The sequence below is a fragment of the Phalacrocorax aristotelis genome, chromosome 4 (assembly GCF_949628215.1).
Source record: "Phalacrocorax aristotelis chromosome 4, bGulAri2.1, whole genome shotgun sequence".
NCBI lineage: Eukaryota > Metazoa > Chordata > Aves > Suliformes > Phalacrocoracidae > Phalacrocorax > Phalacrocorax aristotelis.
Genome location: NC_134279.1, coordinates 41,808,411 through 41,833,958, shown reverse-complemented (window position 1 = coordinate 41,833,958; position 25,548 = coordinate 41,808,411). Strand labels below are relative to the sequence as shown.

Here is a 25,548-nt window from a genome sequence, read left to right as displayed (position 1 = left end):
GCAAAAATGATGCAAAAATAAATCCAAGGGCAAAGAATTGAGCAACACAAGAAATCTATTTACATAATATATATGCCAGCTTCTGGTTTATAATATTAAAATTCATATGAAAAAGTGTACATGTCAGTTACTTATCATATATGCAATCCCAAATCAGGACTTTAAAACCCTTTCTGTGGAAACAAGTAGTACTTTTAATTATTTTAGTTACCAGAGAGGAGAGTAGAAGTGAACTGCATTCCTGCAGTTTTATTTCAGTGTATCAGGGGGAATAAGGAGGTCTGGAACGATGCATTTATTACCACATAAAGAGAAGTCTCCGGACAGAGCAAGTTAAAGGAGCTCCTGAGAAGAAGTAGTCAACAATACCTGTATTTTTTTTGAAGAGGGAATGAGTGAACAACATTAAAAGATAAACACAATTAATAAATACATATTTTAAAATCTTTCCTTTTGATGTTTCACAGTGTATTTACACTGAAAAAAACTTAAAATATCTTCCTAGTGCAAACCAACAGGTCAGGCTTTTAATAATAATGTATTATAATACTTTGTATTTCATCTCACTGAACGTTAGTAAAGGCCGTTACTTCAAGCTTAAAGACCCCTAATGATTTTAACAGTCATTTCATCACTGCTGAGATACAGCCACTTTGGGTGAGCCACTGCAGTCAATTAGGCTAACAAATGCTTTTATGTTACAAAGCAGTTTTGCATGACGTGAACATTACTCTGCAGGATAGAAGTGCTGTCAGTATGTGAATAAGGAAACAAAATCCACAGGCTTTAACAATTAAGCTTGTTTTCTCAAAATACCTTTATGAATTTTCTCTTAGCTTGTTAATACAATGCTCTGAAATCTAACGTGAAAGGAAAAAAGTCTTGGTAGTAACCTGTTCTTGACTCACAGATAATAAAAGAAATGTCAATAATTTACGTTAAATTTCTGGGCTCATCTGTTAGCATTTTAAGCCTTATTTCGATAGCTAGATGACAACAACAGATGACTGTGGTATTGTAAATCAGCAGGAAATACCCACAAATTTTGATGAAATCTATGGAACAAACTGGTCTGGAGGCTCAATTTTCGTATGACTCATGTACTTGACAAGATCTGCAAGAGATTATGAGGTTTCGTTGTTTGATTTTGGGGTTTTTTTTTTAATCCAAACTCACTATAGCAAACTGAAGAAGCACAAGTAACACTGGTTTTGAAACACAGCAGTAGAATATAGGAAGTACTAGCCCTAATGAAATTCAATGAACCTGCAAATGTGACAACTCACAATTGGGAATTCTTTGCTGACTCTTAGCAGTAGCACCACAATGGGAACACCTAGTCAAACCCTCGACCATTTTCAGTACAGTATTTGTAAACTTTATATTTAACAGCAATACTCCAATGTGCCAGATATCGTCTTGCACTGCAAATATCTACTTTTGATATTGCATAATCAACTCAAATCTGGTAATTCCCAGGAATATACAGCTGACCACATTTCAATGTCTAATTATAATTTGCAGAGTTTGTTTTAAAGATGAAAACTGCAAACCAGCCTTACTATTACACTTTCAATCTACAAACTCACACTCCCAGAATGACTGGGGTTGGAAGGGACGTCTGGAGGTCATCTTGTCCGAGCCCCCTGCTCAAGCAGGGCCACCTACAGCCAGCTGCCCAGGACCATGCCCAGATGGCTTTTCAATATCTGCAAGGAAGGAGAGATTTCACAGCCTCTCTGGGCAACCTGTCCAGTGCTCAGTCACACTCAATGAAAAGCTGTTTCCTGATGTTCAAAAGGAACCTCCCATGTTTCAGGTTGTGCCCATTGCCTCTGGTCCTGGCACAGGGCACCACTGAAGGCAGCCTGTCTCTGTCTTCTTTGCACACTCCCTTCAGGTACATTGGTAAGATCTCCAATTCACACCTTGCAAATGTTCTAAGAAAATACTATCTTTGATTTCTCAATAGTGATTATAAAATCTGACTATATAATAATGATCTGGGCAGAGAAAAATTAGTTGGTCTTAAAATACTCTAAGCCGTATTAGAACTTGTTGATATTCTTCACGTATGCTGAAAAATACTCTAAGAATCATAAAAAGACAAAGAACCTTTCATGTAAACTACTAAAATGCAGATAAAAATGCTAAACATAAGTGTGACCTAATTTATTTATATATAGAAATAAGAGTTTACAAGGAAAAGCGAAGCAATAAATTAACATGGAGATTAAAAAAATGTTATCTTATGTAAATCATATTATTCTCAGCCTACCTCCTCTCTAATGCCATCCCCAGCAGCCATAAACGTTGCTAACTTTCTAATTTTAGATTAGCCAATTTAAACAAAACTAAAGTGAGAATATACCACATTTACTATTTTTAAACACCAAAGTGTAACCATCAAATCCAGCCAGGAAATAAAAAGACTTATATCCTCAGGATTTGAAGGCATAACTTCAACTTACTCCTACTATATCTTCTGTCAGTACGAAACCAAATCTTTACAGAACGTATTCTGTTTTAAATTTGCAGTAAGAAACAAAACGCAAGCTCAAAAAAGGATATTTTCCTGAACACTGGTAACAGTTTTGTTTTTAAATCTCCTTCCTTGCAAGCAACAGCGTAAAGAACATACCACAAAGCTCCAGTTTCTTAAGAATATTAGCCTATTTTAGCTTAACTGATATATTACAATTATACAGCTTTCCCTTCACATATCAAAGACATCAACAAAGGGCCAAATCTAAAAGCACGTACAGAAACTTCAAAGCTAGACAAACACTGTTCCTATTCAAGTTAGTGAAAAGCATGAAAATAGCCTACTGAATAAACTCTTGCCAATTTGGTCATGGTCAGTCACAACCACCATTTGGGGGTTTTTGTGCATGAGACGGTTTTGTTTTTTTTTTTTTTTTTTAAGAGACAGAAAAAGGCAAGACTGCCACATATCGAAGATGGAGTCACAAGCCGATGAGATGAGAAGCAGGACTAATCTGCCCACAGAGAAAACAATCACTGACAGCACTGGAACCAGACAGTGCCGAATTCTCCTCCTCGAAGAGGCTTCGGGATGGCAAAACAAAGCACCGCAAGTATTAACAAGCCTTGACACCTCTCTCTCAAACCGGAGCGGCAGCCTCGCACGTCCAGATACGCGAACAAGTAACTCAAAGGTAAATTCGGCGTACCTCGTTTATGCAACTCCCTGAGCGGAATGCCGTCTCCTCCCCCGCCATCGTAGGGCAGATAGGGATCGGCAGAGACATCCATGGATGCGAGGGCCCCGGCGCCCGCCTGCCGGCTCGGGAGGGCCGCGCCACTTCTCAGGCAAGGGCCTTAGGCGGCGGGGGACGCTGCCATGTTTGCCCGGGACCCGGCCTGCGCGGCGCCGCCGCCGCTACCGCCGCCGCCGTGGCGCAGGAGCCGGGCTCTGCCCGCCGCTGATGTCAGCGCGGGGCGGCCGCAGCCGCTGCCACCGCCGCTGCCACTGGCTGCGCGGCCCCGCGAGGCGGCCCTGGGCGCGCCCCCGCCGCCCGCCTGCGGCCCGCGGGGGGGTGAGGCGGCCGCCCCCACGCGCCACAGCCCTCCCCGGGCAACGAAGGCAGGTATTTAATTGCTGACGGGAAACGGGAGGAAAGAGGCCGTTTCCAACTTGGGGGAGCGGCGCGGCCCCCGCCCCGCCCCACGTCGCGGTGACAGGCCCACGGAAGAGGGAAGGAGCTCGCTTGCACGCGGGAGGCTGCTCAAACCTCCGCCCTTTTCAACAGGTGACCACGGCGGGCTTACCGGCCCCGCCACGAAGGCAAACCTGCATTTCGGTGCGTGGCGCGGAAGACAAGACAGACACCCGAACGGACTTCGTTCGCCCTTCTGGAGCCGCACCGACACGGAGCTTTTAAACCGCTTCCGTCGCGGTTGATTTAGAACGGACAGAAAAGAGCAGAACTCGCGTACCGCCACCGGTGGGGGAAGCCTGTCTCGCAGCAATTTTACTGACTCTCTCCCACGCACCCCAATGACTCCGCCAGGGAAGAGCAACGTACCCTGGCCGAAGCCAAGCGCTCCGCTCGCTGCGGTTAGCTCGCCCCGCTCTCGCCTCCACGCGCCCCTCACGCTGTAGAACCATCAGTTCTACCCAAGTGAATGCCAGATTTGAGCACCGGAAATCAAAAACATTAAAGCAACAATTTAATCACATTTCTAACTAAAATGCTCTCTTGTCTCCAACTTTGTGATGATTATTCTGATAATACAAGCAGATAATCATATCCATATTCATATTTAAAAGCTCAGGGCGGGGGGGAGGGGCGAGCAAATGTAACTCACGCAAGTCCATACTTAAGCTTGCATTATTCTACACATTGACAAAATGCTCTGAGTCCCTTAGAAGTCACAGACACGAACCAGTCAACCCACATGAATGCTAACCAAGGCCCTCACGTGATACACCCTCAAGCGGTGAGTTACAGCTTTGTCAAAACCCAAGCACTTCAAATAATCGTTATCTGAAGACAGGAAATCGTATACAGATTACATAATTGCTTGCATTTGAAATGGATGTTGTATAGTGTATCCATATATTAATTTATGTTTACTGTGTGATCTTGTACTGGTCCTATCTCTCAATTACAGATTAAAAAAACTACTTTACATGAGATTTCCATAGTTAGTTCAGTTGTAATGAAATACATAAGATGTTCTTATTGTTTTCCCTTTTTTCCCCCTCCAGCAGGTAATAGAACATTATTCTTCCCTGATCTATTATTCTTGGTCGTTTTAAGCGTTCTGCTTCAGTAAAATGTGCCGTATGTTAATTACACTATCACTTAAGTTGCAGAGATTCATTTTTGCCAAACTACATAAAAGTAAAAAAATAAATGCTCTCAAGAGCTGAAAATGGATATGCAAGTCATTAGACATACTGCCTCAGTATAACACTTGAATGTGTCTTGTACCGATGTGTGCGTAGACACACAAACACATGACTTGCGTAACTGAGGGGTCCCCAGGAAATCACTGCGACTATTCAGGCTTAGCGAAGTTGAGAACACTGCATGCCTGCAGTGCCAAGGCCCAGCTTCAGTTTCATTCACACAGGACACAAGGAAAGGAATTTGTTATGTATGGCTTTTCACCTCTAAGTGTGGCAGACAGACAACTATTTTAGTTTTCAGGTGCATTAGTCTTAAATAATTTTCCAAGTATGTTCTTAAGTTATTTTTTTATCAGCCAATGCCAATGTTACAAGCCATGTACTGTAAATTATCTTTTTGAGCACAGAGTAGGGAGGGCGTAAAGAAATACTGGATTTACTTCACAGACGCGTCAATATATTAAACATTAAAAAGATTTCTCCCATACAAACACTGAGAAAATACTGGTATCTCTATAGATGGAAAAACAAGTGAGACTGAAGGAAGGAAAAACGATATAAGCATATAGCAAAATATATTTTAAAATCTTAAAGACTATCTTATCTCCAAGGCAAAGGGAACCCTTGAGCCCTCAGTTCTAAAATACTGGTGTATTCTACAGAGTGAAAGAGACATCTCCATTCGCTGCCATCTATACAAGGAGATGCTTTCTGAAGAGTGGCCTCCTACAATCACATTACAACAAGAGCAACTGAATATAAAACCTTGGATATCCAAAAGTGGTGTGACTTCAGAGCCATTATGCATTCTCACCATTTATTTTTGCCTGTGAAAAAACAAACCTAAGCACCTCCAAACTTAAAATTACCCACATTACTTTGATTTAAGAAGAAGTATGACAGAAATCCACAAACATTCTCAACTCCTTATCTCAACAGCCCCTGGAAAGAGTCTGTAATCTTATTGTAAGACTCTAAATAAAAAGTCATTCACGGCAGGAAAAAATACAACAATTTTTATAACCTGAAGAAAGAATTATTACAGAATGTACTACTAGTGCATTTATTATGTCCATTATAGAAGACAACGCTATAAATTCAATGCCATATTTGAAAGAATCTGAAATAAAGCATATAAAGGACTTGTATTAATATTATGTGAAAGACCCCCGCCAGTATAAGAGTCTGATGTGGTTACCAAAGGCCTGGAACACCTTAGAACTGATAAGAAAAATCGGTCACAGCAAATGGCAACCTTGTTGGCCTAAACTTGTTCACTGGATTAAGGCACATGCAACATTTCCACACAAGTCTAAAACTCGGTCTGAGTTGGAAAAGTTAAAGGGTGTAACTAGTTGGAGGGCATACCTGATGAACTTTAGATACGAGGGAAAACAATGTCAAGAAGTCTGCGGTGCAAAACAGATACAACTTCATATTTTCTATATAAAAATTTCAAAAGTCTACCTAATTGTAACAGCTCTTCCAAGGTCACTACTTAAGGACTGGCTGCCAAATACAGTCCTTTCTTTGTCTAGTCTTAAAAAGAACAGTCATTTTCCCATCCCAGTTACCAGCAGCTTGTGTTCTCATTGTTCATAACGCTACCACCATGTGCATTCCCTTTCTTGTAATACATAAAAAGTGGGGTTTTTTTTAAGGCAAGAGAGTGAGAGAAAGTTACTAAGCATGCTAACCTGACATAGGTAAGCCAGTCGTTTTTTTATTATTGTGCTGGTTTTGGCTGGAATAGACTTAATTTTCTCCAGAGTAGCTCGTATGGGGCTGTGTTTTGGATTTGTGCTGAAAACAGTCTTGATAGCACAGGGATGTTTTCATTACTGCTGAGCAGTGCTCACACAGGGTCAACGCCTTTTCTGCTTCTCACACCACACCACCAGCGAGTGGGCTGGGGGTGCACAAGAAGCTGGGAGGGCACACAGACAAGACAGCTGACCCCAACTGACCCAAGCGATATTCCATACCACGTGATGTCATGCTCAGCATATAAAGCTGGGGGAAAAAGGAAGAAGGCAGGGGGTGGGGGGGGAGTCACACGTTCAGGGTTGATGGCATTTGTCTTCCCAAGTCACCATTACACGTGATGGAGCCCTGCTTTCCTGGAGATGGCTGAACACCTGCCTGCGATGGGAAAGAGTGAATAAATTGCTTGTTTTGCTTTGCTTGCACGCACGGCTTTTTCTTTACCTATTCAACTGTCTTTATCTCAACCCATGAGTTTTCTCACTTTTACTCTTTGGATTCTCTTCCCCATCCCACCAGGGGGGAGTGAGCGAGTGGCTGTGCGGTGCTTAGTTGCCAGCTGGGATTAAACCATGACAAATATCTAGAAGTCTATACAATTCCATCTTTCCAAATTACTCCTCTTCTTCCTTGTTGGAAACAGCACTTGACTTTAAACACTGATGATTTGATATTCTAAACAGTATGAAAGTTATTTCTGTTGTGAAGTTCAGCAAATTCTAGAATTGTAGTTAGTTAAATGGTGTCTCTAGTTAACTAGGTATTTGCAGTATTATGGAGTACATAACATTATGAACACTTATTGTAAGGTCTAACATTTGTTTTACAATAGCTTTATTTTCAGTGACTGAGAACCCCTTAAAGTGGCCAATTTAGTACATAGAACTGCTCATATGTAAACAGCAGGTTTGTACAGCAGCTTGCTTTCAAAGAGAGTTCATCACAGTAATTATAGAGTACGCCTTCAATCCTATAAATCCTCCATGCCAAAGCAACTACACACATCTGAGTGCTCCCATTATTCTCAACAGGCAAATACTGTGGTTAACCACGACTTAGATGCACCCATCTTTGCAGAAAAGGGCTTTGAGTCCATTGTTCTAGAACATCACAATATATATGGGTAACACACCTTTAAAGCATACTGAGAATGAGGAAAGATACCTTAATCCTCCCTCCACACCTTATCTTTTCCTTTTTAGAGAGAGAGGAGAAACACATTCAAGATAAAGTATCTGAAAATGTAAGAACAAGTCAGAGGTAACAAATCTGATACACCCAGGGAAAGATATTTTGAGGTGACAGAACAAGACCGATGAAAAGAAGCGGGGGTATCACAGAGGTATGACAGCTTGCTTACTCAAGGCTGGAGGGAAGACCTTAATTCTGAAGCAGTATTCCACTGTTTCATATTAAAAAGTAAGCTAGGTTTCATACAGACAGCTAAGCACCTTATTACACATAAACCAAACATATTCTCTCAATTCCCTCAATTACTTGGTTTATTTTGGTGACAGAATATTTAATTTCATTGCACCAGGTAATGAAAATCGTGTCTTTTATGAAATTCCAAATGTAAGATTGAGGATGCTGAATGATTTCAATTAAAGTAAGAAGAGATGCCAAAAATGTGTCTGATAATTACAAATGTTAGTGTGACTGATGCAAAAGATTTTAGTAACTCTTAACTGTCATTTTCTTTCCTATTATTATTCAAAATTAAAGCTTCTCCTTCAGCAGAGCTAGAAGATAATGTTCTTTTGAAAAATGCAACATAACAGAGCACTCCTCAAAACAGCTACCATCTCCAACCATTCTGAAAAGAATCCAAGTCCTATGCACCCTCAGTTGAAGGCTGGGCATGAATGCATTCATTTACAACAGGGTGTCCAAAGAATACACAAAATGTCTCAAAACTTACTGTGTCCCATTTGTCTTCCTTCCATTCCTCTGCTTTCCAGCTTTATTCTCCTGCCTTTTTTCCGGTTTCTTCTTTCATTTGCCCTCTTCTCAACCTATGTGGCCAAATTAAGCCCAGGTCTAATCCCTCTAACACCTTGACTCCTCATAGCTAACTTGTCTCAGTTTACTGATCTTGCAGACCCTTCAGTCTAACTTTGTTCATTCTGCATAAAATCATACAACTTTATTGTCTGGGTCACACAGAGCCAGCAATGGGACCACTACAGATGATAAAAGAAGGACAAACTCCCTTCTTCCAGTTCTGGTACCCAGACATGGTCCAGGATGAAATAACTCAAAGATGCAATCACAGAAAAGGCGGGGGGGGGGGGGGGGGGGGGAAGAGAAAAAGTTCAGTTACACATAGCTTCAAATCAGTACACAGTAAAAAAAAAAAAAAAAACCAAAACCAAACAATCATTATTTTTATAATCTTAAATACAGAGTCCCAAACTTCATTAATTTATCAGGATTAAACAGAACTCTGTGCTTGATCACAGTGGTGTTACCAAAAGGCTCCCAGCTCTGTATCAAGCTATATACAGGACACTCCATTAAGCTATTTACATTGCCACCTCATCAAAAGCCTCGATGAGGAAGACAGGCAATGACAGGAAAAATTTCAGACCACATATAATGTAAAAGCAGAATAAAACAAATTTATAACTTATGCTGTTGGGCAGTTCAAGGCAGATGGGGTTTAAACAAAGCAGGAGTAAAAAAAAAAAAACCCAGAGGAATGCGCTTAGCAGTTACACACAATTAGATTTTTTTCTCTTTGCATTTTATTATACAGAAAAAAAAATAGCTTCTTTAATCGGAGTTTCTTTTTTCATAGTTGTTTGTTACCCACAAATTAGTTACTTAATTTTGCTCTCAATCTTCCATCCAGCAGAGAACACTTTATTCCAGGATCTACCCTAATAAGCTTCCTTCTTCCCTGGCCAGCCACGGGTTCCTGAATTATGCTTCTACAATATTGTGTAACTTCCAATGGTGCTTTTACTCACTGTCCAGATACGGAAGATGGTAACTGAAGTCAAACCCAATCAGCAAACAGAATGCAGTAGAACAGGTCATATAGCCTCAAGCATGTTGTGTAATCAATTCTGAGACTGACTTCCCCCTGCAGGGCAGCTGAGCCTTCACTGCCAATCAGTGAAATAGGAGTAAATGCTCCCCACTGCCATGCAAAACTTTAGGGCAGGAGAAGAAAGAAATAGAAAAAAGGGGAAATAACGAAATCGTGATGCAACATTAACACCTAAGACCAAAAATAAACTGAAACAACCCAAGTGTCTGGTCACTAAAGACTGCTTTGACATTTTGGCCCAAAACACTGAAGGCATGACTAGTCTCTTCAGTTTTCTTTTCATGTTGTTCTGGGGTTGCCTATCACACCCTTCTTTATCTATAACCCAACCATGCTGGAAGAAAACCCTTAACATCAGAACACATAAAACTATCAGGTGTGACAGATGGGTTTTTTCTTTGTTCTTTTTAATTGGTCAGCTTTACACTGACATTAAAAACATCTACTTTAACTGTACTAATTATGCAAGGAGAACTTGGAAAGAAAAGCAGGCTATTTTCTGCAAACAAGTTATTTCTGATTCTTTAAGAGCCTCTTAACTACTTTCTATGCTTTTTCTGATCTTTTTCTTTACAGGGTAGGTTTTTACTAATGAAGTACTGCTGCATTTTCACCTTTGCATAGGTGTCCTTTCCTCACACTCCAGTCTGCTAAAACTGTAATTATAACTCATCAACAAAAGATTTGGCATGCTTAGTAGGAAGCAATTCTAGCTTACTTAGCAGCTCTCCTGAAGTTTACTTCTCCCTTTTCTAGGACTAGCCAAAATGCTGCTACTGAGATTAGCCTGTTTTACCTAAATGCATACAAAGAAATAGCTTTTATCTGCTAGATTGCCCTTATTCTGTTTTAGAGTTGTTTATTTTTGGCCACTATTTCCAACTTACTGTTCAAAGTATGTGCAGGGGATAAAATTACAGCACCAACATGTATTCCCCCCTAGACATGCCATATATATAAAACTTGCTTTCTGTCTTCAGGAGTATTACATCTTCTCCATACATACATAAGCTGTGTGAACACAGTGCCAACAGCAATCATTCTGTATGTTGTTAATCCACAGTACTATACTACACCAGGCATATCTGAATTCCATAAAACTATGAGCTCAATACTTAGTAGCGGCCAGAGTAAGACTTGCTATTCTATTTCCACGACACGCTCATCTTCCAAATGCTGTGTGAAGTTCTGATCCCTCCCTTAAGTTACAGATACTAGAAAAGGTTCAGAAAGGAGCACCAAAAAGGATCCAAAGCATGGCATAGCTGCAAGGCCCAATTGAGCAATCCAGAAGTCCTTAATCTGGAAAAGAGACAACCGAGGATGGAAAGAAATAAGTAGCAACAGAAATCAAATTTTCACCATCTGATCTAATAAAGAGCTTTTAAGGTAGTTATTTAGAGGATCAAGACCACTACAAACAACAAGGGCAAGGACAACAAGAAATCTTTGTCAATGAGTATACATTCTATACAGGTATAGCAAAATATAAGCTATAAGCAGTTTGATACCTCACACTGATGAGTAATAAATATACATGCTCATTGATTTGCTGTAATTAAATCACTGCTCTGATGCAGTTCTTTCAGTGGGAAACTTGGGATTTGAATCTGTGATTCTTTGCTCTCTGCTCTTAGAAGTGGGAAACAGACTACCACCTTTCACAGTGACTGCACTGTGCTCTTCGATGTGTTAATCCTTGTTAGTTTCTACATGCATATGGCCAAAGCATAACAGGCCTTATCAGAGTATGTATATTTGGCAAGGCAATGAAGTCATCCTAGTTTCAGGTCACCCTGTCCTAGTTTCACATCAAACCTTTCTGTACCAAGAGCAGTTTCATTTCAATAAGCTAATAATGCCCCCTAAAAGCCCTAGGTATGAGCAGAGAGATTTTTCACAGCTGCAACTATCAACAAGAAAAAAATCAAAAACCAAAAACCAAACAAACAGACAGCTTAAGCATTTATGCTGTACAAGGGTGAATGACAAGAAGTCCACATGTCAGTCCATGCTAATGCATAGGCCGGTGTTAATTTAGGCAAGACTCAGAGTTATAGCTGTTCTCAGCAGTATTTATACCTGGATTTAGGTTCAAAATAAAGAAAAGAAGGTGGTTCTTCACATAAAATGTAGCTAAACTGTTAGAGCTTGCCAAAGGATGGTGTGGGTGCTAAAGAATTGCTTCAAGAAAAAGTCAACATAAGAAAAATCTACTGATAAGGACTAAAACTCTGAAAACCACCACACAGTTGAAAGAGGCCCTCAGCCATACAAAACTGCTGAACAAATACTCAGATGAACTATCACTTACTCACCCTGTTCTTACTCTTCCTTAAGCACTGACTTTTGACCCCTGTCAGAGACAGGATTCTGAGCTAGGTGGATTTGTGATTTGACCCAGTACAGCCCAGTTCTTGTGTTTCAGGGACATCATGATATCCTCTCCCAGAATAACATTTCTGTTTAATCCATGCAGATGAAAAGCTTCACTTTAAAATCTATTTATTAACATATAAACAAGAATATTCTCAAAAGGTAGAAAGCAAGAGTGCAACCTGACATCAGTTTGGTTAAAATCATATCTGCCTCCTTTGGATGACTTGAGAGAACAAATCAAAGATATAATGAGTAAATGAAATATTATTAAAGCTGTAGTGAAAATTGTTTACTCAGTACCTAACAACTTTAAGGTTGTATTAGACTTAATTATTGCATTGTACACTTCAGACTCTTCTTTCTACATACCTACATATATGCCATCACATTTCCTCTGCTTTCATTCCTTCATCTTGCACTATTCATACAGCATGCCTGGGATAAGACCATACTTATGGTAACACTACACTGGGCTGTCAAGTCAGTCATAGCTGCCTCAGCAGCATCTGTTAACAAAGCCAGTGTGCTTTAAGCACTTCAGCAGAGCTGCAGAAGGAAACCAACAAGATTATATAATAACAGAAAGATGGAAAGAATGAATTACTAGTATCATGATTCATCTTCTTCCAGACTATCAGGCTGGAAATGCATATGCTTGTGTGTTCTGGAGGATGAAACCTGATTTTGTAAACACAACTTTGGCAGGAAAGACTGGTGAGACCACTCAGAAACTGTTGGTAGGGTTAAGTTCTAAAATCAACACAATTATAGCCTATAAACAAGTCTTTGAAGAACTGACCATGACATTTGTGAGAAACTGGGGTGGTCAATATTTGGTTTTAAACATTTAAGAGAACAACAAACTAATTGATTACTAGAACTCCACATACACACTGCCATAACTTCCGTTTCCCAGAAAGTCTAATCCCACAACAATCCAATTACAATCTGAAGGCCCAGACTAACACTGTAACTGTTCAACTAAACAATATCAAGCAAATTTTCATTTTGGACAATAATTATGTTTTAAAAAAAATAGATCAGAGCTCAGGAAAATCACTTATGATAAACAGGTAAGATGCAAAAGACATTTCAAACACCTGCAACTCACTCATTCAATAATGACATCCAATAACTAAAATAACACATTTTTCCCCTTAACCTAAGAATCTTCCAGTCAATTTTTCAGTTTTCTGCCAGGAAACTTTGTTAATTAGCCCAGTAATCCATGTAAACATCATGTATAACAATTTGTGTTCCAGATGGACAAAATTAACTTCATGCGTTACTAATAAAGTAAAAGAAAACATGGTTCTGTATTGTCAGATAGCCTGTGTTCAACTGCATTAATAGTATGGAGCACAGGCAAAATGTCTGCAGCTTTAACTACAATCCCAGAGAAAAAAGTGATAACCAGTTACTGACAATTTAACTACTCAAAAGAAACCAGCTGTGTCTCATGCTTGCCCTTGTGATCAGAGCAAGTCATGTTATCTCATGCTTCCATTTGTATGGCATCATTTGAGAGTGAATATATTCCTTACTTAAGAAGAACAATAAGCCCTTTAATGCAAATATTGCTAACTTGGAAGATAGGTTGTATATAGCTTAGGAAAGACATATGTCAAACTGTCATAATGACTGTTCAGTTTTATACCACATGCATGGAAAACACCAACAATGCCAATGGTGTAAAATGACTTTGAAGACCCTTCTTCATATCAGCTGTGGACAACAGGAAGAATCTGTCAATGCCATTTCCACACATAAAGAATATAACAGGAACTTAAGTTATTTTATTCTTTTTTTCATGTTCTTTCTTTTCTTTATTAAGTAAAATAGCTAAAAAGAAACAAGCATACATGTGAAAGGGCATTCACTTGTTGTTGGAAAAGATAACTATGTCTAGATCTTGCTTGAACAATTAACCTCTGATGTGGTACAAATTTATTGGTTGTATAGAACCTCCTGCACTTGGGGAAAATTACATTCTGTTCCTCAAGTAACACCATAATATTATTTCACTATATCATATTTTTAATGTTGGTATTTAGGGTGCTGAAAATGGATTGTTTCGGTCTCTCACTTTAGGCAAAGGACTCCAAGTCATGGGTGCAGACAGTTTAGGAGAGCTGCAGTGTTTTACACCGTGACCTGTTGGCATATTCTATTTTTCAGTAGCGCTGCTATCATTGCAAGGAGATAGTAGCGGCTGTAGCAGCAGCTTTCATATTACCAGTTTACAGGTTGTCATATTAAGGTTAACTATTGCCAATTTTACGTTAACACCATATGCCAGACTGTAAACTGTCTCCACACTGAAGTCACAATATAAGCAACTAAGCTCCTTCAACTGAAGCAGGAATCACTATAGCTATTGAAAATATCACCAAGCTCATTCAGGACTCAGACTCCCACAGACAGATAAAACACCTTGAGATATAAACTCCAGTTACATCATTTGTCTGCAAACCATTTTTACCGCAAATAAGGTTTAATCATCTGATTTCAGTCAGTGCCTTGAAAAGTTTTCAATCTGGCAACATTACAAAAATCCACTTCCTGCTGAGCGTGCCCTACACTTTAAAAAATAGTAAAAACTGATAGAGTCCTCTTACATCATACAAACAGCCCTCAATTCTGAACAAAATGAAGGAGACCCCTCAGTTTCACCTCACTAGTTGGTTGCCCCTGAGTCATAAAAGGGAAAAGTTTGAACTTTGAAGGGACTTGTTACACCCTTCAAGCCTAGCCAGTAGCCAAGAACTGTGTATGTCTCAAACTTTAGAGACAGGCAAGGCAAGCTAATGCTGAGAAAAAAAATGGAGTAGACATTTTGTCTTCCCATTCATATTCACCAGTTAAAGTATTAATCTGATAATATATTTCAATTCTGGAGATATCACTTTTTTAGAAAGAATTCTCTCCCTCTCCACCCCCCCCCCAAAGTGATGGAAAACAATGAACTACCCTAGTGTAAAAGTTTTTTACAAATGAAATAGTATATAGATCTCCTCCTCTCCTCCTATAAAATTTTAAAAATATAGCTTACATGACTTAACTATTAAGGAACTGATAGCTTCTCAATGGTAAGTACAACGTGTTTAAATTGACCTAGCAAGAAGCAGGATAAACAGTCTAAAAATAAAACATAGATAAGTCATGATGAAAATGATCTCCAGATTGCATACGTGAAAGCACATTGCACGTACAAGCATTGTTAAGACGTCCTCCCTACAAAGAGGCAGACACTTGTTATCAGTATAATGTCACCGTACTTCTCATTAGACAGCAGTTCAACAATGAAAAACACTACCTTCAGTAGGACAAAGAGGTTAGTTTTTGATAAGCAACAAAAGCAAGTTTTGACTGAAGCTGACAGGCAGTATCCCTTCTAGGCAAGGCCTTGGTGCAAGCCATCCAAGCCTCCACATGCATAGGAATTTAACTATTCAGCATATTAAAACATACTATGTTCAAAGAATTTACAATATCATGATACCCACTTGTTCTTCATAATGCTGCCACTAAAAGCCTGAAATTTATGCAAAGAAAACAGCTACTGGAGAACACAGCAGACATATGATATACTCATATAGAGCTATACTATAGTATAGCTCTATCCTATAGTATATCTAGTATCTCTAGTAGAGATATACTCATATATGAGTATACTCATATACTCATATAGAGAGTATATGTATATAAATTATGACATAATTACTACACATATATATTTTATATGTATTTAATATATAATACTACATATTAACAATTTCTGTGTTCTTCTCAAATGACACAGTGAAGGACAGGTAACATACACGCTTTCAGATGGTGTTATGAGAAACAAGATTGTTGTACAGCATTGTTTTTAACATAGTGGTGAATCCCCCATATGGAACTACACAAAACCATTCAAATTGCAAATCAGAGATGACGCTAAAAAGACAAATCTCCATCAACTAAATATTAAAGATACCTAAAAGCCTAGGTGAGAAGACCTTCTGAAGATGGGTTCCAATTAACATTCACTTATTTAGTCCCATAAAAGATTCTCCCACATAAGACAAGTAGTATATATCAGTAGTATTCTTCCCCAATATCATCCAATTTCCACATGCTTTCAATAGAAGGCATATTCACCATTGAATAGCAGCCTCAATAGCTTTGTAAGCCTCAGTTAAGTGCTTAAGTACGAGTGGTATAATGTGAATGGCAGTACTGTGCAGGCTTTATAGAATTGTCCCGACAGCCACAGGACTTACCAAGCTTACTGAAATGAGAAGATTTCTTCCATTAACTTACTGCCCTCTAAATGAGGGGGAAAGACTGCAATTACTTTAGAAATTCCATATTGTCAGCTTTCCAGCTGCATAATATCTGTGCAGTTTATGGTTTAATTTTCACTAGCCAAAAAAAAGAAGGGGGGGAAAAAAAGGAAATATAATTTCTTAGTCCTTAATTTTCTCCTCAATGCATAGTCTTGAATTTTTACAATCTGTAATTCTGTATTTTATTACGTAAACTACAAAATTATGATGAACTCTACTGTCCATGGCAACCTATATAGATCGGAGAAGTTCATGCCTGCGCTCATTTGTACTCCAAGCTTACATTCTGCAGCTGTGAAGCTTTCAATTTAACTACATTATTTCCATAATCATTTTAAGTACAGATACGTTATTGCCATTTTGTTCATGTTGCTAAGAAACCAGGCTTATAAATTCTTCCAGCCCTACAGACTTCAAACACAAACTATATGTTTAAATGGGCTTCTGATTTTGGCAGGGTTCACCAGCTAAAGCACAGAGCTAGACCTAATGCTTCTGCATTCACATCATGCTCTGGAGGACCTGCAGGGTTGAAAAGCTTGGGATCTTCCAGTCACTGGGATGGTCCTGCCCTTCTTCAGGAGATGGGACACATTCTGTATGGTGAATTCATCTGTACTTAGACTCAGCAGAAAAAAAAAATACTTTAAGAGATGATCAAAAGATAAAAGTATTTAAATAACAATAACTAAAACAAACAAAACAAACAGTTGATGCTAAGTGAGTAACAGAGGACTACAAAAAGGACACAAGCAGTCCAGCAAGAAAGTGCTTGTCAGTGAGATTTGCTGAATTAAAGACACACTTGGAGACCTAAGGAATGAGAAACACAGATGTTCACCTCCTGCACATATATTTATTTAAAACTCTTTCGGATGTTCTTACCACCTTGAAAAGAAAATTTATACCAGATTCTGCTTTACTGCTAAGATATTTACTATGATTTACTGTACAAGAAAATATTTTCCATGCATAAAGACACATAAATAAATCACCATTCACTTTAATAGTGCTTATTACTATTGCTATCTCTTACCAAGTGACCAGAATTGTGGCAAGCAGATACACCACTAGCAAAAAATTCAACTTCAGGAAAGAAAATACATTAATAATTCTATTCTAATGCACATTCTAATACTCCAGCATTACAATGCGAGAGGGGCTGCCGGCATGTGCAGCAATTAACATTGCTTTTGACAGTGCAAACAGAACAACCATCTCATCTGTTTGGACTCAATTTACAGATCTAATTTCACAACAAGTAAGGGGCAGAACATTGCTCTGAAGCTATTTATTTTACTGCAAATTATTTCTCCTTGAAGCTTGAAGTGATGGAGAGAATTTATATAAATAATAACCAGAGTAGCTTGAGACTTTCAGTACAGGTTGCAAATGTTATGTTAGACAAGCAATGCACTCACTTTATTAAAAAGTGCCAGATATCCAGAAAAAAAAGCGCACACAGAAGCCAGTTGTTCACTTAATAATCTCCTAACTATCAAGTGCTTGACTCCATCACTGTGGTGTTCTCCAAGTAACTTGTACATAAAAATTTGTCATGCCATTAAAGGTGCCCTGGCTCTTGTATATTGGTCTACAAGTTAAATAACTGCATGCTCAATACATATCTAATTGGACAGAGGAATACAGATGAGAGGGATGCTTACAATGGTACGACAACTATCTAGTACAATGCCAACATCCAATTGCTAAGTGTGGCAAAGGGAAAATGCATGAAGGAAGAAAGTCTGCAGGGCTGGAAGACAACTAAATGTTAATGTAGGGGGAAGGGATGATAAAAAAAGAAAACTCAAGAGGCGGAGTTTGGTATTAAAGAAAATAAGAGGAAGTGACAAGAATATATATTTAACCAAGTTCACTATCTTAAACAGAAATTGCTTTCTTTCCCTCCTTCTGTTCCCCTCTTTGACCACTGCTAAGAGAACATTAATGCTTGATTCCATTAACTGCTTTGGGGGGTGGGGAGAAAGACCTTCCCAGTTTTTTCTTCTTTGCATCATTCCAGTGCTTTTATCAGTGCTCACAGTAACAAGTTCTCTTTGCGACTTTTCACCTAGTAAACAGTTCAAACGTACATGGTGTTCTCTGTTGCTTCTAACACTTCTACTTGTAAGGTTTTTGCCTCTTTTTTACAGATTTGAAACTGAATCAAGCAGGAACATATTTATCTCTAGAAGTAACGATTAAAAGATTGTTAAACTCTGCCCCAAAGAAATACTGAAGACAGACTTTCAAAATCCTGCTGCAGCTAAGAAAGACCAGGTAGCAGAAGGATAGCCATCCTTCCCCTACTTGACAGCAAGTTTGTCATTTGCCAGAATTAAGTTAATATCTGCCTTGTATCAGAAGTCACCCTATACAATGTAACTGTTAGGCAAGCACACAGAAAAATGTTCAGCCACTTTCAGGTTTAAGCATCCCTCTGAAGGGTAGATTAGCTAAAGAAAAACATTAATTTGTTATGAAAAAGGATTGATTTTGTTTATTAGAAAAACAAACAAACAAACAAACAAGAAAACAACCACAAAACCACAAAAATACAACCCAGATAAATTTTTAAGCTGAAATTAACATTAACTTACCAATTGATGCATCACCATCCAAGAGATTGTCATCTTCAGAGGTCTGAAAGTCCATAATTACACCTGCTCCATCTAAAAGCTCCTCATCACTGCTTGCACTAGTTATACTGTTGTAACTGTTTCGATAATAGCCTCTATGAAACAGCTGCTCAGACTCCATTTAGCTGCTTTATAACCTATATAAAGAAAATGAGTTATTTTCAATTTGAATACGCACAAGAGGCTGAGAAGTTTATATCACATAACACAAAACAAGTGTATTGCATGCTTTGGGGAAAAATATTAAGGTCACAATACTGTAAGTTACAGAAAACATAGCAGTAATACAGAACATTTTACATATAGAACATTTTACACAAATCTTTAGTGATTTTAATTGGATTATGCTTCCTCATCCCCTTACTTGGTCTCTCCTTAGTTCAATGTTAGCATCAAGAAAGCATTTCACTGTCAGATCAGGTGGCTGAACTGTGCATGCCCCATGTGTACAGATGTGCATTGCACTGTGGAGCTGGTGCAAAATCCAGTGAATGTTAAGGTTAAACGATTAGTTTCTTTAGTCATGGTACCTTTATGCTATGTCTGCTTGGAGTGAAAAAGATGGTAGGCTAAAGCTGTAGTCCCCTGAACACAACTGTTCACATTCTTTTGCATAGAAGAGTGAAAATATAAAAGTGGAAGAGAGTTCAAAATCTTCTTGTCCACATAAAGCTTTTAAAACCCCTACCTGTATGCCCTTTGTTTGGTTGTTATTTTACTTTTAAACACAATCAATGCTTATTCTGTTCTTATATGCTTCCCTAGAGATCTGCTATTGGGCAAAACAGATTCCTTTGGTTTTATTCATTCTTATTTCCTTAAATTGTAAATATTCTAAACAATTTTTTTAAAACATACTCCCATCAAAAAAATTTCTTCCATTCATCTTTATGTGAAAATTCTTCTTGATCTTCTACCGTTTTACAGCCGCTGAGAAAAGCTTTAATGGACAACCAAACACATTTCCCACTGCCATATTATGAACCATATCATATTTGAAAATACAGCTGCCTACATCTGGAAACAATGGAAGTATCTCTATTTTTTCCCCAAATAGATCAGATCACAACTTATACTTTATTCAGAAGCTATACTTGAAAATGTTCAACAGATGATAACTTGTCATACACAGTCATTTTTGGCATTCCCAATAAAACAGTACCTACGAAGAACATGCCTCCAAAACCGTCAGATCACAAACAGTCTATTACTATGCTCACAGAAACTCCTGTTAATATCACTCTGCCAGTACCAGCTGGGTACTATTAGAAATGGAAGCTACACGGCACAGCTGAAATGAGACACTGGGACTTCCTAGAAGCATTTCCACTCACTGCATTGCTCTTCACCTTCCTCCACCTGCTCCACACACAAAATATTATATTCTAGACTTTCATCTGCAAATTGGCCTCCTGCTTGAGTGAATCTTCATTACTTTTACATTCATCTGATTTTTTCCTAGATTCTGATGAGGTTTGCAAGGAGACAGAAAACTCTCCTGCCTTGTCCATAAAAGTAGCATTAGAATACAAAAAGCACAAGAGACAAACCCCTCCGTGTAGCATAATATAAGTTTTATTCTATTGTGTTATCTTCCTGTTGTAGATCTGTCTTTTTTAATAGTTTTTTTCACTTCTGTAGCAATCTTTATTACAAAGGAGAAAATTAACAAGCAGGAGGAAGACCACCTTTCAGTTAGCAATCACAAAGAGTTGTTTGTACATGTATCAAAACAACGAAGAGGTAGCAAATCTAGACCCCAAAAGGACTACTACTCTGTGTAAAGCTCAGGCCTCCAAACTCAAAATTTAAACTTCTCCAAGAACTCTTGAAGACCCTTACTGTTAATGTCCAAAAGTGAGAGGCTCTCTCTTGTAAACCACAGGCAGAAACACAACTAGCAAAAGCAATTACTTTAGCTCTGAGGGAATTGATTCTCTAGTGTTAACAGAAACAAATTAGAGAGGCACGAGTAGTGAATTCTGTTATTAACACCTTGTTGTTATGTTTGGTGCATACTGAGGGCATGGCTAAAGCCTGCTTATTCTTTTAATTATTGTACCAAATTTGGAAGCCACATACAGATTTTTTACCTAATAAAGACATTTTCCTGTAACAGTCTCAGAAGAAATATTTTTTACAGTATAAAGGTGGAACATTGTAAATGTCTCTTTATAAAAGATCATTTTCTTTATATTAAATTCTACAGCTTCAGTTAATCTTACCACAAACCTGCTGTTCAGTATAAAAGAAATAACTCTCCCTTTGGATGTAATTTTAATCACTTTAGAGAAACGTCATAACAGCGGATTACAAATATTAAATTTTCCAATAACTGAGAAAATGCTTTCAGCCTGGTCTACAATGGAAGGGGAAATGTCATCAATCAGTCAGTAACTAGCAAACAAAACCAAGAAAGAAACACTCCAGATCAAAGCATATTGTGACGAATCCCTGCACCTTCTCTGCACAAGCAGGATCCCACATGCCAACCCCTCTGGCACATACACACCTACAGTTCCGTGATAGGCCTTCTCTTCTTGTTTTGAAACACTACACATCTCTGCTGCAGGAGTATTGCTCTTGACAGACCTCTCCAACAATCAAGCAAAAGCTGTAACACCAAAAGCATTCATTCTGAGGACGCTAACCAAGCTTCTCAAGAACTGTGCATTAATTACAGTCAGCTACCCCACTACTTCGCACTTGACACTGTTACAGGTACTGCCCTGTAGCAGCATGCAGCAATGGCAGGAATGCAGAAAACTAAGACCATGAGAATGTTAACTGTTCCATAAGCTTCACATCGGACTAAAATTTTACTTCTTGAGGGCGTTTCAGTCACTAATTTGTGCACCACTACCTGCAATTAATGTGGGGGAGGACAGCTTAGGTCAACATACAACGAATTTATTCGCGTGCTTTTAAGAAAAGGGTTTGTTTAACAAACTAGGATACAAAGTTAGGGATGCACTATCTTGAGCTGTGTTAAAGATTCAAGACAAAAGTATATGTTCACATGACCTTAAAATACTGTTAGCAGGTAAGAGATCTGCCTCGCTTGAGTGAAGGAAACTGGGTGATGTGGACTCCTCCTGGGCAATAGATTGCTGGGAACAGCAATAATAAAGAAGAGCCAGGGAAATATTTTTTTCAATGGCTACAACAGCCAAACAAGAACCAGTATTGTGCCTAAGCCAGTGTGGTGCAGACCATCCTTTGTGGATACTGAAGAGCGCATTCATACAAGAGAGCCTGCACAAGTGCTTATGGAGTTGTGACGAGAGAACTAACCATCCAGCTTGCCATTTTATAATGTCAGATTCATTCCACAGATTCCCTGCCCTATCCAAATGGGCATTAAAAGGCAGGTGGGGAAAGACAGAAGTTACTCAAGAGAAATTGCAAAACGGGGAAAAAGGTACTGGCTGAATGCTAGCCAAACCCAACATCCTGAAAAAGCAAACAAGAAACCCTATACCAGATTCCCAACAAACACTAGTCAGAGTAAATATTTAAGTAATAAACCTTTTTCTTCAACCTAGACTACTGTAAAAATCCAAGAGACACTGCAAAGGATCAATGAGAACATTAAAGATATTTAACTTATATTTAACTTATTTCTATGAAGTAGCATAGTTTTGATCTGGAGTCCAGCCCAGATACTTCAAAAAGCAGACTCAAAAATGCCTCAGATTATCTTGGAAAAAAAAACAACAACCAAAAATAGTGAAGAAATGCACTGTAAGAATAAAAGAAAATCTAAGCGATATTCAGGGAGCTCTTGGAACAGGGAAGGAATTTGGCTCAACTCATATATGAAAGCCTTCTATGAAAAAGACTGTAAAGCAGAAAAGGTGCAACTAACCCGTCACGCTTCCATTACTAAGGTATTTCCAGGATGTCCTGACCCATTAAAATTCTTCTACAAAGCAGGTTAACAAAGAAGCCTCTGACACTAAAAAAATTAAACAATGACAACAATAAAACTCCTCCAAAAGCCCCACCACCAAAGAGCCCAAACAAAACCAAAGAACAGGCAGCTAAAGCAGGATGTCTTACCTGTTATGACTAGGGTCATAACTAGGGGAGAGGGAAGAAAGTAATAAGCATACAGGAATATCAAATTGTGAAAGATCTAGTTAAATACAGTGCAGGCAGGAACTACATTGGTAAAGGAGAACAGCACAGAAACAGCTACATTAATAGCATAAAAAACCATAAAAGGCTATTGCAGTGTTCTGCACAGTCTAGTACCTCAGGCACTTTTCTTCTCTCAAATACCAGACATCCTGCTTATCTTTCAAGCTCTACAAATAAAAGGTCAAGCAGAGAAACAAGTCTCTGCACTCCTAGTGCAGAGAAGTGTCTCTGGAGAAGACCAAGTAGGACAGTAAGAAGTTTGATTTACAGGACAGTTTTGTCAGATGATCTGAGTAATCTGTAAATCTCTGCTGTGGGCTCTGCTGTGCCATAAAAACACTTTTCTATATCTCAAAGGGGTGGAAGGAAACAAAGGCATCTTAAGTTTGTTATTTCTCTGGGAGGGAGATGGAGTGAAAACTTGAAAGTACTCTTCCAGATTACAAATCTGCTTTACGCAGTTGAAAGGGGGGGGGAAAAAAACCCCAAACCCACAAAAAACAAGCTAACAAAAACCCCATACAATTGATCTTGTTAACAGAAGATCTCTTTCCCAAACTGAAAGTCTTGGTAAACCTGAAAATCAGTGTTATATTCAATTTTTCTGTTCAGTACAAACAACTAAAAGGTGAAAGACAGTCATCTGTCCCGTAACTCACACATACCTTCCTGCAAACCCTACAGGAGGACAGCACCTAGTGAGAAATGCTATGCAGACATAAAACAAAAGCAGATGAAACTGAAATTAAGAACACAATCTTTACACATAAGAACATGTTCTACAGTAGAGGAAATGCAGTGATAGCAACGGAAGAGTAATTTGCTGAAATTTTTTTTTTTAAAGTAGAGTATTTTAAAGGTTTTAACTGGTAAGAACCTTCAAAAGTAATTATTTGTTATGAAATAGTCAGGAATTCTATATACATCATCTTATTTTAAAAAGTATCCAACTACTGTACACTTCGAGAAAAGGAAAATAACAACAGAAATATCCCCCACACCCACACTTAATTTAAGATTTTAACATATATCCCATATATGTGGATATTGGGCAGTTGTTCTGACATAAAGATGAAAACAGACAAGAACAGCTTTGAATGCTTAATTCCAAACCTCCCGTATTATGTTAATTTAAAATAGCACAGTATCATCTTTTTTATTTTTTAAATAAGCCTGCCCTTCAGAAAGAAATTTTAAGCTCAGAAATTAAGACTTTTACAACAGTTTTAAAACAAAGGCTATGTTGTGGCTATACTTTCAACCCCAGTCTCACCAGCATCAAAATTACATTCCCATTTTCATCGCAGATCCAGCATATCTAGCCTGCATTTATTTATTTTACCTGTCACGCAAAGGTAGTTAAGCAAGACAAGAACACCACTTATCTTCCAAACTTCAGGTTTAGAAAAGGGGTGAATGAATTGTGAGGAATTTCTCACTAGTAAAGTATTTCTTCATAAAAATGCTCAAAAAAGATGTTACACTTCAAATCAGATCAAATACAGAAGGGAAGATGAGCGAAATAGCAGCTTTCCTGAACTTTTTCAAGTCAGCTTAGACCACAGAAATTCTTAAGGATACTCAAGAATCCAAACTGTTAAAAATCAGGGAATGCATATGCTAACCTTAAATACACAGATCATCATTCTCTGCAGCATTCAAAAAAACCCCCCTGAAATTAACTTAACTGATATCAGGAACAGGACTGCTTCTTTTGCAGTTATTTAGTGAGAAAGGACCTTAGCCAATTTTTAGGTCCTATTTAGAAAAAAAAAGTCACAAAGGAGCACTGCCAGTTAACAGTAGATATTTGACTTTCAAAAAAAAAATTATTTGTGTTTATGTAATACCTTATCTTGGAATATAAGATAAAAAGTCAGTTTCCAAAAACATACATACAACAAGCTTAGTCTAGACAAAACTACATTAAAAGATAATATTTGTAAAGCACAAAGATAATCTTATTTTTAAAACTGTAACAAGAAAATGGTATTCATATCTACTTTCTAGATTCCTCTGAATCTTACTACTCTTAGTTATAAAAGCTTAATATAACAGCCTGAAAACTTTTTTCGCTTTTATGATACGTACCACTACAGAATATCACCACTACATCTGATCTTCACAAAAGCAGAATCAATAATAAATACTAATTTTCATCTCCCTAGCTAAACAAACAAAAAAAAAAACCACACCAAAATCAAACCACCACAACCCACCTAAAAACTGCCAGCCTCATTACAGGATGAATACTGAACTCATGCTTCTAGTCATCTGATTCCAAACATTAAGGACATTGATTTTAGTATGTATAAAGCATTCAAAACTACTTCATCTCCACTCTTTAAAATGTCT

General features: G+C 38.2%; 1 protein-coding gene across 8 annotated transcripts in view; it reads right to left on the bottom strand.

The window, feature by feature from the left end:
- The window catches only part of CLCN3 (chloride voltage-gated channel 3), a 69,446-nt gene that overhangs the window by 36,886 nt on the left and 7,012 nt on the right, over positions 1-25,548 (bottom strand). For 5 of the 8 annotated variants that reach the window (XM_075091103.1, XM_075091106.1, XM_075091102.1 and 2 more), the window contains exon 2: positions 19,012-19,187. The exons of 1 other annotated variant lie outside the window; for it this stretch is intronic. In XM_075091103.1, the coding sequence (XP_074947204.1) occupies positions 19,012-19,171 (160 nt within the window). In that variant the 5' untranslated portion in view covers positions 19,172-19,187. Of the gene's footprint in view, positions 1-3,194; positions 3,496-19,011; positions 19,188-25,548 lie in introns of those variants that run through there. 2 more of the 8 variants (XM_075091109.1, XM_075091104.1) reach the window with 2 other exon arrangements.